General features: G+C 35.0%; 1 protein-coding gene across 1 annotated transcript in view; it reads left to right on the forward strand.

Annotated features, from left to right (window-relative positions):
- Nucleotides 1-12,483, forward strand: part of EPS15 (epidermal growth factor receptor pathway substrate 15) — a 159,388-nt gene that overhangs the window by 112,497 nt on the left and 34,408 nt on the right. The window contains exons 16-21 of the mRNA XM_022575663.2: nucleotides 1,270-1,473; nucleotides 3,411-3,527; nucleotides 3,754-3,844; nucleotides 6,138-6,173; nucleotides 7,214-7,350; nucleotides 11,689-11,758. Coding sequence (XP_022431371.1) covers nucleotides 1,270-1,473; nucleotides 3,411-3,527; nucleotides 3,754-3,844; nucleotides 6,138-6,173; nucleotides 7,214-7,350; nucleotides 11,689-11,758 — 655 coding nt within the window. The remainder of the gene's footprint in view (nucleotides 1-1,269; nucleotides 1,474-3,410; nucleotides 3,528-3,753; nucleotides 3,845-6,137; nucleotides 6,174-7,213; nucleotides 7,351-11,688; nucleotides 11,759-12,483) is intronic.

The following is a 12,483-nucleotide window of genomic DNA, read 5'->3' on the forward strand; positions in this document are numbered from 1 at the left end:
CAGCATGTGGAATCTTCCCAGACCAGGGTGCGAACCCGTGTCCCCTGCATCGGCAGGCGGACTCTCAACCACTGCGCCACCAGGGAAGCCCAGGCCTTTACATTTTACAGAGTTCTTTCAAATCTATCTTGCTCCACTTAACATTCATCTATGGAGATAGTTCTTACTACCTTTATGGATTAAGAAATGGAGGCTTGGAGAGGTTACTTTGACTAAGATCACCTAACTAGAAGGTGATAGAGCTAGATTTACATCTGTCTCCCAGTCCAGATGTTCTTTTCCCAGGTTATGACCCTGAAAAGACCTTTGGTAAATTACAGATTCCAAATTGAGCAACTTAAAAACCTTATGGGGAATGTTAGGGGAATAAGATTAGGGAACAGAGCCTTGATTTACAAAATGTCAATAGGTAATTTTTATATTTGCTAAAAACAAAAAATATAACATGCTAATAAAGAGGACTCCAATATAATTAAAAAATGTATATTTTTTGTGAAAATGGGTGCTATTCAGTAAAATTCCTTTTATTATTCCTTTTCACTAGAAACAGTTTTGATTCTGCTATCAGTTTCTTTGAGGTATATGTAAATTTGTTTTTATTGTAGACGTTGGTATAAATAAGCATTTTTTCCTTCCTCTGGTGCCCCACATTTTTCTTTTTATATATATTACAATTTATTGCATACCATTTTTTGTCCCACTGTTGTCCCAGGTGTATAAAGTCACTTGGCTATTGAGATTTTAAAAAGTCCTTTATTTAACCTGTTTGGCATACCTTAGATTTAGAGACTACTTCCTAGGGCTCTAGCCCATTAATAAGTAATGCCACAGGATAGAACACTAGCTTATTTCACCTCTGTCTTCACTTCTCTTCTTCCCAATAGGAGTATGGATGGCTCCAAAGTCTTGTGTACTCTCCCTCAACTTCCTTTCTCTCTCCTAAAGCTTCATCACAAAATCTTCTCTTGCTCTGCCACTGTGCTATCTTTTTCCTAGTACCCTGACCTTTTTTCTAATTATATTATAAAGGACTGCCAACTTGGAGATATTTGAATTAAAATTCTTAGAGCGTCAGAAGATGTACAAAAAGCAAATCCATATATATTGGAATTTCAAGAGGAGAACTTGCTGGGATGGATTACTAAGTCATGCTGCATTCCTTAATGGAAGCAAATTTATCCTTGACCAAGTCTAAGTATATAGTTATTTTTACATTACATGTCTTTCTATTAATAAATTCTGTTTTGTATTTCTACTTTGTGTTGATAGATGCAAATGAAGCTGATGGAAATGAAAGAGCTGGAAAACCATAATAATCAATTAAATTGGTGCAGTAGTCCACACAGCATTCTTGTGAATGGCGCTACAGATTATTGCAGTCTCAGCACCAGCAGCAGTGAAACAGCCAATCTTAATGAGCACACTGAAGGCCAGAGCAACCTAGAGTCTGAGTCCATACACCAGGAGTCTCCAGTGAGTCTAACAGTTCCTTAAATTTCATAATCAACTTCAGAAAAAAACAATTAATTTAGATCGAAGTTTTGTTGACATCATACCTAATGTAAATATGTGGCCTTGCCTCATCGGAGACAGTTGAGAGGCGGAGAATGGGTTCTAACAGTTTTAACTAGTGTAGAAATATAATTTTAACTGATCTATTGTTATAGAGCATGTTTTCAGAATAGTAGTTCTATAGATAGTAACTTTTAAAAATAGTTTTTAAGTACTCTTGCCCAAAGCTGAAAGTAATTCTTTATTTCATAACATTGAGGACATTTATTTACTGGTTTTTTTGGAGAACACCAACTAATGCAAGAGTGCTGCTGTTATGTATGAGAGTTACAGAGACAAAAGACCTTTAACCCCGTCTTCAAGCTGCACACAGTCTAGTCATGTAACACTGTGTTAAAAGGCTGTGATAAAGCAAGCATAGGATATTCAGGTAGGATAGCTTGGAGGAGGCTCAGAGAAGATGTCATAGGGAAGCTTTACAAGTGGCCATTGAAGTGAGAAGGGGTTTAGCAACAGAGAAGGTAGTACATTCCTAGCAGAGGAAACAGCATTAGCATAGGTATGAAATGGGAGAAAACATTCTGCACAGGATCATGAGAAGTTTTTGGAGGATATTTTGTGATGGTGGGGAATGTATTGGTAGGAGATGAGGCTCTCTCCTAGGGGGTTACCTGCATTACCTCTGTACTTTTTATCAAGATAGAGATGTCTGTGCCCCACTTCAAACTTGTTGAACTAGAGTTTCTGGGTTGAAGCCAGGTACATATATTTTAAAAACAAATTCCATGGGTGATTATGATGTGTACCTAGATAAAAATGACTACTTGTAGGTCAGAAAGGACCAGAGAGTAAGAAATTTGGATTCATCTTGAAGCATTGGGGAATTCATCTTACTACAGTGAGTAGCTATTGAAGAATTTTTAAGCAAGAGGTGACAGGATTGAGTTTACCTTTTTAAAAATGTGGTTAGGGAATTCCCTGTTGGTCCAGTGGTTAGGACTTGGCGCTTTCACTGCCGTGGCCCAGGTTCAAGTCCAGGTCAGGGAACTAAGATCCTATAAGCCGTGTGATGCAGCCAAAAAAAAAGTGGATAATAGATTGAAGAGTAGGACTGGACACAGCCGTATGGTAAGAGACTGTTGGAATGGTCTGTTTGAGAATTGTTTTAACCTAGACTTAACCAGTAATAGGAGGGATGATGATGAGAAGAATACAAATTTGAGAGATATTAAGGATGTAAAATTAACAGACTTAATATTATTTTGACAGTGCAGTCTTGGATATATTATACAATATTTTTTTAAGCACAGAATGGAGATTACTAGGTTATCCTTCAAAGACATAGGGTGGTATGAAATGGAGATTGCCCTTTGCACTTCTTAGATCAGAAATTTAGATCCAGAAAACAACGGGAAGCCGTTGAAGGACTTTTAACCAGAGAGTCATGATCAGATTCACATTTTATATCTATTGCTTTGGCTACCATAAGAAGGTAGATGGGAAGGACACATATTGGAGGCAGAAGGCAGTTGGAAGGTTATTACTACAGTAACACGGACCAGAAATGATGATACTGCAAATGAATGATAGTGACAGTGAGGATGGAGAAGAAAGGAAGGATTTAAGAAAGAGATAGGAGGTAGACTCAGCAAGACTTGGAATATAGCTGGGGGATGACCAAAGGGAAGTAGTTAAGAAAGACCTGAAGTTTTCTGGCCTTGAGTGGCTATGATGCTTGGTAATACCATTTTCTTAAGAAAGATTATGGGAGAAGTCATTCACTGAATATGTTCTGCTTGTCTTTTAAAATTTTTTAGTAATTTTTGACTATTCTTTGTCAGTTTCTCCTGCCAAGTAGAAAATACATTGTAAGTCTATGAAGAATTAATATTTTGTAGGCAAGAAGCAGTCCTGAAATACCGCCTTCTGGTGTGACTGATGAAAACGAAGTGGTGACTACAGTTGTTAAGGAAAAAGTTTGTCCTGAATTTAATAGTGACAGACATTCAAAAGAGGTAAAAATAATTTTATAATTAAATGTTTTTATCACTGTCTTCTCAAGATGGGCTGTACACTGTTTTAGTCTAAGGAAAGAGAAAAATGTGTTAAGTGGACTTTATGACCACAAAAATATTTATGTTACCATCAGTTGATTTTTCAAACATGTTATTTTATTTTTAAATGTTACCTTTTAAAACATTGGTTTCTAAAACTTTTTTTTTAATTTAAAATTATTTTTAGGAAGATCCATTTAATGTAGAATCAAGTTCACTGACAAATCCAGTTGCAGATTCAAACTTGGATTTTTTCCAGTCTGATCCTTTTGTTGGCAGTAAGTACTCTTATATTTATATTACAGATTTACCAAAAAGGGTTTTAATACATAAGCTGTATAGGAATTTGGGCTTTAGTTTTGAGAGCCTACTCGTTATAACAAAAGTAAAAGGGAGAGTGAGGTTTTATATAGTCAGATTTTAGTATTTGTCCCCTTCAGGCAACTGAGTCCTGGAACTAAGCCTTTGCTTATGTCTCAGGGACCCCTAATTAAGAGTATGTTTCTTCTTCAGAATAGGAGCCCAAAGAAAGAGAGGAGATTGGGCACTCTTAAGTCAACCGGCAATTAATTACCAAAAGTGCCAACATCATGCTTTTAAAAGAGTGGAAATTGTAGTAGTTAGTAGCCCGATCACTGCCCTTAAGGTGCCTACAGTCTTATTGAAGAAATATGAGTTTAATAAATTAAAATGTCTGATGTCATTGTAAACTACGTTAAATACCATTTGTTTCAAAGTTCTTTTTGCTTTTTACTTATTTCCAAACTTACCTTGTGAAACTGATAGGTCAGTTTTAAAGATGGGAAACTGAGGTGCCTAAATGGAATAATTTGTTTAGAGTCATGGCAGAAATAAGCCTAGAAATTAGAACTCTTTTTAAAAAAACTTCCTTATTGATAAAGTGATAAAAGATAAATAAATTGAGCATTTAAAGTATACAATTAAATTGTTTGAGTACATTCACAGAGTTGTATAATCCTCACTAAAATCTAATTTTGGAACATTTTTTATCACCCCATAGAGCAACTCCATACACATTATAAGTCACTTCCCATTCCCCTATCCCCAGCTCTAGGCAACCACTAATCTACTTTCTGTCTCTGTAGATGTGCATATTTATGGAATTACACAATACATGTTTATGTCTGGCTTCTTTCATTTAGCCTAATATTTTCAAGGGTTACTCATGTAGTATGGTTCAATATCTCATTTCTTTTTATCGATGAATATTATTACATTGGATGGATATACCACATTTTACTTATTCATTGGTTGATGGACATTTGGGTTGTTTCCACTTTTTTGACTCTTTTGAATAATGCTATCTTGAACATTTATATACAAGTTTTTGTGTGGATATATGTTTGCATTTCTCCGGGGTATATATCAGATCATAGTACTCTATTTAATCATTTGAGGAACTGCCAAACTGTTTTCCAAAGTGTCTGTACCATTATGTATTCCCACCAGTATTGTATGTGGGTTGCAGTTTCTCCATATCTTTGTCAGCACTTGTCACTGTCTATCCTTTTGATTATAGCCATTGTAGTGAGTGTGAAATGGTATCGTATTTGGGTTTGATTTTTATTTCCTTAGTGAGTAACATTGTTGAACATCTTTCTTTGTGGTTATTGACCATCCATATATCTTCTTTGGAGAAACATTTATTCAGATCATTTGCCCTTTTTTAAATTGGGTTGTTTGTCTTTTTATTGTTGATTTGTAAGAGTTCTTTACATATTCTGAATATAAATCCCTTATCAAGCATATGCTTTGCAACTATTTTCTTGTGTTCAGTGTTGTCTTAATTTTGATGAAGTCTAACTTACCTATTTAAAAAATTTTTTTCACTCGTGCTTTTGATTTCATATCTAAGGTCCAAAGTCATGAAGATTTACTTTTTCTGCTAAGAGCTTTATAGTTTTAGCTGTTATATTTAGGTATTTGATCCATTTTGAGTTAATTTTGTATATGGTGTGAGATAGGGGTCCAACTATATTCTTTTGCATGTGGATATTCAGTGTCCCAGCACCATTTGTTGAAAAGACAATTCTTTAACCCCATTGAGTTGTCTTGGAACTCTTGTCAAAAATCAAATGACAATAAACGTGTAAGGATTTATTTCTAGACTCTTCAATTCTATAAGCATTTTTTTTTTTTTTTTTTTTACCTCAGTGAAACTTAGTGTCTTTGTTTCTAAAGTGTTGATGGTAATACCTATCCAGTAATCCATTGAAAAGTAGAGATTTTATTAGTAAAATTCTTGCTGTCATGCCTCTCTTTTCCCCTCCATCTGTAACCTGACCTTGTGGTCAGGAGGTAAGTATAGTTGACTCAATTCAGATTTGTCTCTTTTATGAGGTGTATTGATGTTCTGCCCTTACTTATTACTTTTAAAAAATATTTCCTAAAGGTGGATGGCATTCATTGTTTTATCTACTTTGAGGTAGAGTTAATGAAACAAACTTTGCTTTAAGAAACTTTGCTTTTGTTTTAAAGTTACCCTTTAAGTAATGGTGCCACAACAGTGAATATTGTGATTTTGATTTCTGCTTATTTATTTTATCACAGATGATCCTTTCAAGGATGATCCTTTTGGGAAAATTGGTTAGTATATTATTGAGGTCCTTCTTAGCTTTAATTTGATTCTACTTAATTATAAGCTTATGTATATTTAGGAATGAGATCTCACAGTTGGGTAGTTATAGGAAATGGACTTCCTTTTTATTCAGTTTTAAAATTGACCCAAGCCCTCACTAAGATGTTGTATGTGCCTGGCATTTTCAGAGAAAAAGTGGTAGATACTTGTGAATTTGCTTAATAAACTGTTAGCTGTACTTTATAAAAAAAGATATTAGTGCTTGTACTTTGATGCTTTTAATAGTATTTACACTGATTTCTCCTTATTCGCCAAGGATTAAATAAACAAAATGATCTACATTCTTACAGGGTTTAGAACTTTTGTTTTCCTAAGATTAAAGCCTATTTGAATGAATGGGGGAAGAGTAAAGATCTTAAAGAATTACTAAGTGTTAAGCTTTTTAAGATATTCTTTCTCTGGGATTTTTGCATTAGAATAAAGCAAATCTTGTGTACCATTTAGTTATGCTTCCCAAACCTGTTCCAAACTATTGGCTGTTACCCTTGAGCTCAGAGGGAGAAATACATTTAGAAGTTTTTGTTGTTTCTTTAGTTATGATAGCACAGAATAAGGGTCTCAAAATGGGATCACTTGATATTATATGCTAATTAAAAAATAAGTTTATTAGGTGAAAGACTCTGTCTTTTATCAAAACCACAAAGGAAACTGTGATTCTGTCCCCACCCCCAAAATTAAAATCACCAGTTTAGAGGAATTATTTAATCCTAGCATATAGGCAACATTTGTGTAGTAAGTGTTGGAATTACTCATTTGCTTTGAATGAATGATGAACAAGTAGGAAAGAATGTTAATTAAAGCTATTTAACTAGATGCAACTGCTTGTACTTTTTTCTGACCAAATAAGTAGTCAAAACATAAAGTACCTAACTTAGATTCTACAGGAGTTCAAAATGCCTTTTAATTAAGTCAGTTATCCTGCCTTTGGTGACAGGAAATTTAGAGTAATAATTTTGTAATCTCTCATATTTGTGTTGTATTTTCTTAGATCCATTTGGAGGTGATCCTTTCAAAGGTTCAGATCCGTTTGCATCTGACTGTTTCTTCAAGCAATCTTCTACTGATCCTTTTGCCACTTCAAGTACTGACCCTTTCAGTGCAGCCAGCAATAGCAGTAATACGTTGGTAAGTAGGAGGGTTAAAAAATGTTGAATGGATAACAGATGTTCTGAAAGAGTTTCTCTTTTTCTTTTTTAAGAGCAGACAGTTTATTGAGCAGAAAACTAGTGAAATAACAAGACTATTAATCATTGCTAGATAGTAAATTCCTTGAGGGTAGGAACTATATCTTATAAAACATTTAGCACACATGCCTTGCCTGTACTGTGGTTAAGTGGTCAATAAATATATGTTAACTTCGGTTTAATGGTCAGAGAAGAAGTAGGGAAAGAGAAGAATGTAGAAAAAAAATGATAAAAACAATTTACCTATAAAGTCATACACTATTTGAGTCATCTTTCAAATCCGAAGGATATAAATAATTCAGTACTCTAGACAAGAAAATTATTTGCCAAACTGACACTAACTCCTGGGAATGAGAATCAGACACCTTCCTGGTAAATCTTATTCCTTCCACATCAGGCATATATGTTACAAGTGAAGAACTAATTGGCCAAGTATATTTTGTCTTTAAGAGAATGGGTATACAGTGGATCTTTTGGATTCTGTCTGCAAATGAGTTTCTTGAAATACACAGTGATGAAAGAATCCTCTTGTAGATTACTTCTGATGGACCATATAAAAATTTCAGCCTCATCGAACCCATCTAGTTTTTGGCTCAGACTGGTATTTCACACCTTGATCACCCATTGGAATTGACTAGAATAACTCATGTCATCCAAATATCAAGTCCACCCTTCAAAGGACCAAATTTTATCCCATTGGGGATATTAAGAATAAATGATTAAAAATCCATAAACCAGTGTTCAGTAAAGCTTTTAAAAAATGTTTGGTATGCATTATTGAAATAATGAAATCAATTTAAAAGGAACAGCATTGATTTTTTTAAAAAAATAAAATCATTTCTGTTATTTTATAGACATATCTGGAGTGTTATTCTTGTAAAGAAGTATAAATTCCCACTAAATGTCAGACTCTCTTGATAACATATACATAGAACAACAATTACTATTTAATAACCATGAACTATGATCCCGGTACTTCTGTGTGCTTCACAGTCATAATTTCTAATCTTCACATCAATCTTGCAAAGTAGGTGTTGGTGTCCCTATTTTAATAATAAGGACACCAGGACTCAGAAAAATTAACTAAGTCCAGACAACTAAGTGCTTTATCATCTGGAGGCTTTGAAAACAAAACCTTTATGTTATGGATATTTAAACACATGCAAAATAGAGTAACATAATGAAATATTTTAACTTCCATGTATCTGTCACCCAATTTCAATAATTATGAATGGTTTTGGAGGGCTTTTTAATTGCTTTTTTTCGTGTTTGTTTGGTTTGTTTTAAATTTTTTATTTGAAGGCTTATTTTTTGAGGCAGGATATTTCACATCTGTAAGTAAACCAGACCTAGAAAGGAACAGTTGATTGACAGGCATGTGAAGCAAAAATTTTGTCTTTTAATACTCTTAGATTAGGAAAACTTCCTTAAAAGAGTAATTGATTCTTTTAAAGATAATAGACTTTGGTGTTCTTGAATTACTTCCTTACTGTATTCTAATACAGTATTCAGTACTATATTCAGCTACTTGGCCAGCAGCTGGTTTTTTCCACTGATGTAAAACTAAGCAAATGCCTCTGTAACTAAATATTTGTGGTTTCCACAGGCTACTGGATACTCTGTTTTCCTACAACACTTAGTTTGCAGTGTGGGCCCATTTGCCAAATTTTTCTCAAATTGGCTGCAACCTGAATTCTTTTCCTCTCACCTTATTTTAGCCTCTCATTATCCACTCTTATTGTTTAAAGAGCAAGAAAGCCAAAGCATCTCTTCCTCATTTAAAAATAAACAAGTTTTGGGCTTCCCTGGTGGCGCAGTGGTTGAGAGTCCGCCTGCCGATGCAGGGGACACGGGTTCGTGCCCCAGTCCGGGAAGATCCCACATGCCGCAGAGCGGCTGGGCCCGTGAGCCATGGCCGCTGAGCCTGCACGTCCAGAGCCTGTGCTCCACAATGGGAGAGGCCACAACAGTGAGAGGCCCGCATACCGCAAAAACAAACAAACAAACAAAAACAAATAAAAATAAACAAGTTTCTTTTGTTCCTCTTCCCTGGTGAAACTTTTCTACCATTCATTCTACTTACTTTTTCCCTTTTCTCCCCAGGTTTTGAAAGCAAAAATGCCCTTGCTGACAGCTCTTAATTTCTCCCTTCAAAACTAAACTAAACACCAAATTGGCAATATAACAATTGTTACTTTTATCTAATCTCTTCTATGCTCCAGGCATGGTGCTAAATTCTTTTCATGTGTTACCTCATTTAAGCATCACAGTAATCTTATGAGGCTCATGTTTCATCCTCATTTTAAGATAAAGATCAATAAATGAGAGGTTAAGTGTAAGTTAGTAAGTGATACAACTAAATTCAGACCGTGGTCTATCTGACCAAAATCTAAGGTCTTCACCACTGTAGTCTAAAATTTAAACTCATTTCTTCCTAGCTACAAACCCCTGTTTTTTGTCATCTTCCTTCTTTTCAAACGGGCCTCTATTAATGCCTCCAGACATGAATCTCTCCCCAAAAATCTTTCCTATTCCTTCAAGGATGGTCTCTGTTCTCAGAAGGACATAATTTTAAAAACCAAACCAAAAAAACAAGTGCCATTTCCTACTATTCTAGCTAGTGTGTGGTAGCTACTGTGTACGTGCTAAGTAAGTCATATTGTGAAATGAGGGAGTTGATGGCTGATGCAGAAGAGAGAATTTCAGTGATAAATTAGGTGACTTTGTAGGATTTTGGAACATTAATTCTATAAAATTATACCGTCTGTATTTTAGTCATGAAAATTACTTTTGTGTACTAAATTGCCTAATTATCAAACTGAACATAACATAAAGAGTTTTGTGGCCACTTATTCCCTCATGGGCTGCACAGTCCATCCTGTTCCCCTTGCTGTCCCAGTGGCCTTTTAGGTTGGTTGCACAGTGTATGATAAAGGAATAGAAATAAAACCTGACGCACAGGTAGGCATACTTTCTCTATTTCTCTCTGTGATGGTACATAAAATCTGCAAGCTATTGTTAAAAATCAGGCCTGTTAGTTTTTCCTTCTCTCAGTTAAGAGAAGAAGCAGTAATAGTTGGTGACTTTAGTTATCATGTCTGTGACTGTCTCTCGCACTGGCATTTTAAGTATTATATTAGGAACCATGGAGAGTTACTTTGCTATACAGACCAACTTGATATTTTTCCCCCTTGATTGCTATTTATTCATTCAGCAGATAATCAGAGTATAAGGTAGCATGTTCATTTTATAAAAATGTAAGTTAAGATAAGCATCAGTTAAAATAAGTACTATCATTTTCAGTTCTGAAAACATCACTAGTATTTACTTCTTTCTGCTAGTAGTTTTGTTTTAATGGGTCCTGTTTTATAAAACGAGAATATACTCTTAAGTCCCAGTTAGCATTGCTTCTGTCTTTTCAAATACATGTTTTACTTGAGCTCTCCAATATCCTTTGACATTCAATTGTTAATACCCAATTTCTTGACGATTAGAAATAGATCCTGTAATACAGATGACATTGCTAGTCATGAGTCAGAGTAGGAGATAAATATTCCAAAACTCTTTTCACGCCCCTTTTATCTAACTGTATGCCAAGGCTTTTGGCTGGCCTCTTAAAAAGAGCCTGATGCCAGAAAGTTAGTTCAGTTATCTTCTTAAATATGTATTTTGTTTGACTATGATTTAAAAACAAAGTAAAGTAGGAAGACAGTTCAATACTTAGAATCGCTGGCTTCTGGTGAAGTCCTCACTCTTTGTAGCCTCTCACCCTTGCCATTTGATCCAGATATTTACATGGCTTATTATTGAAAGCTGCTGAATTTTTTTAGCAGAAAGCACTCTCCCTCGCTCAAGTTCTCTCTCTTTGCCTCCCCCTCTCTTTCTCTCTCACACATTAACATTAGAGGAAGGTGAGTAAAGGGCATATGGGAAGTCTCTGTATTATTAGGGATGGGATTGTGATTGGAGCGGGACACATGAAGACTTTTGAGATGTTAGCAGTTTCCTGGGAGGTGATTGCATAGGTGTTCACTTGATACTTATTTATTAAACTGTACATAATGTTCCATATATTTTTCTGAATGTATGTTATGTTTCACAGTAAAAGATTAGAAAATGATATGTATCATTTCAGTTTAATAAGTTTGCAAATCAGTAGGGGTAAACATTTGCTCCTAATTGATTTAGAGTTTGTAAAGAATATTTTCTTTGGTGTGGCAATGTGGTCTCAGCTCTAAAATGTTGCCTCTCTGAGTCATGACTTGTGTAATTTGTTTAGGTGGAAACATTAGAGCACAATGATCCTTTTGCTCCCGGTGGGACGGCTGTGGTTGCAGCCAGCGATTTGGGTAAGGAGATAATTTATCAGTGTCTTTCAACAGTAAACACCACCCTCTCATTAAGCATCTTTCTTTTCGTGTCCAAATATATTCATCCTGTTTACTTATTTATGGCGTTAAAATGATCGCATAGCTATATCCTGTTGCATTCTACCAATAATAAGAATGGTGTTTTTGTATCACTTTCTACTTATCATTTTTTATCTGATTTATTGTTCTTATTAAACAGCTTAATATGTACTCTAGCCAATGTCAGTAAAACGAATAAAAACCCTTTTGGCTTTATAAAAGGCAGCGTTGCTTGGCATTTTCAAACTCAGCATTCATTCTTATGGATCTTGACCTAAATTTAAAAATTAGTGGCTTCCCATAGGTACTGCTGTTAGCTTTACTATAGTGCATAGGTCCTGTTAATAAGACAGAGAAGAACTAAATATTATTCTGGTACGCAGTTTTCATGCTTTATTTATGGAATCTAATTTTCCATTTATCCTTCTTTTTTTTTTTAACTTGTATATTTATTTATTAACATCTTTATTGGAGTATAATTGCTTTACAATAGTGTGTTAGTTTCTGCTGTATAACAAAGTGAAGCAGCTATACATATACATATATCCCCATATCTCCTCCCTCGTGGATCTCCCTCCCGCCCACCCTATCCCACCCCTCTAGGTGGCCACAAAGTGCCGAGCTGATCTCCCTGTGCTATGTGGCTGCTTTCCACTAGCTATCTA

The sequence above is a fragment of the Delphinapterus leucas genome, chromosome 1 (assembly GCF_059928025.1).
Source record: "Delphinapterus leucas isolate spDelLeu-1000000601 "Yukka" chromosome 1, BTC_Dleu_Yukka2, whole genome shotgun sequence".
Classification (NCBI taxonomy): domain Eukaryota; kingdom Metazoa; phylum Chordata; class Mammalia; order Artiodactyla; family Monodontidae; genus Delphinapterus; species Delphinapterus leucas.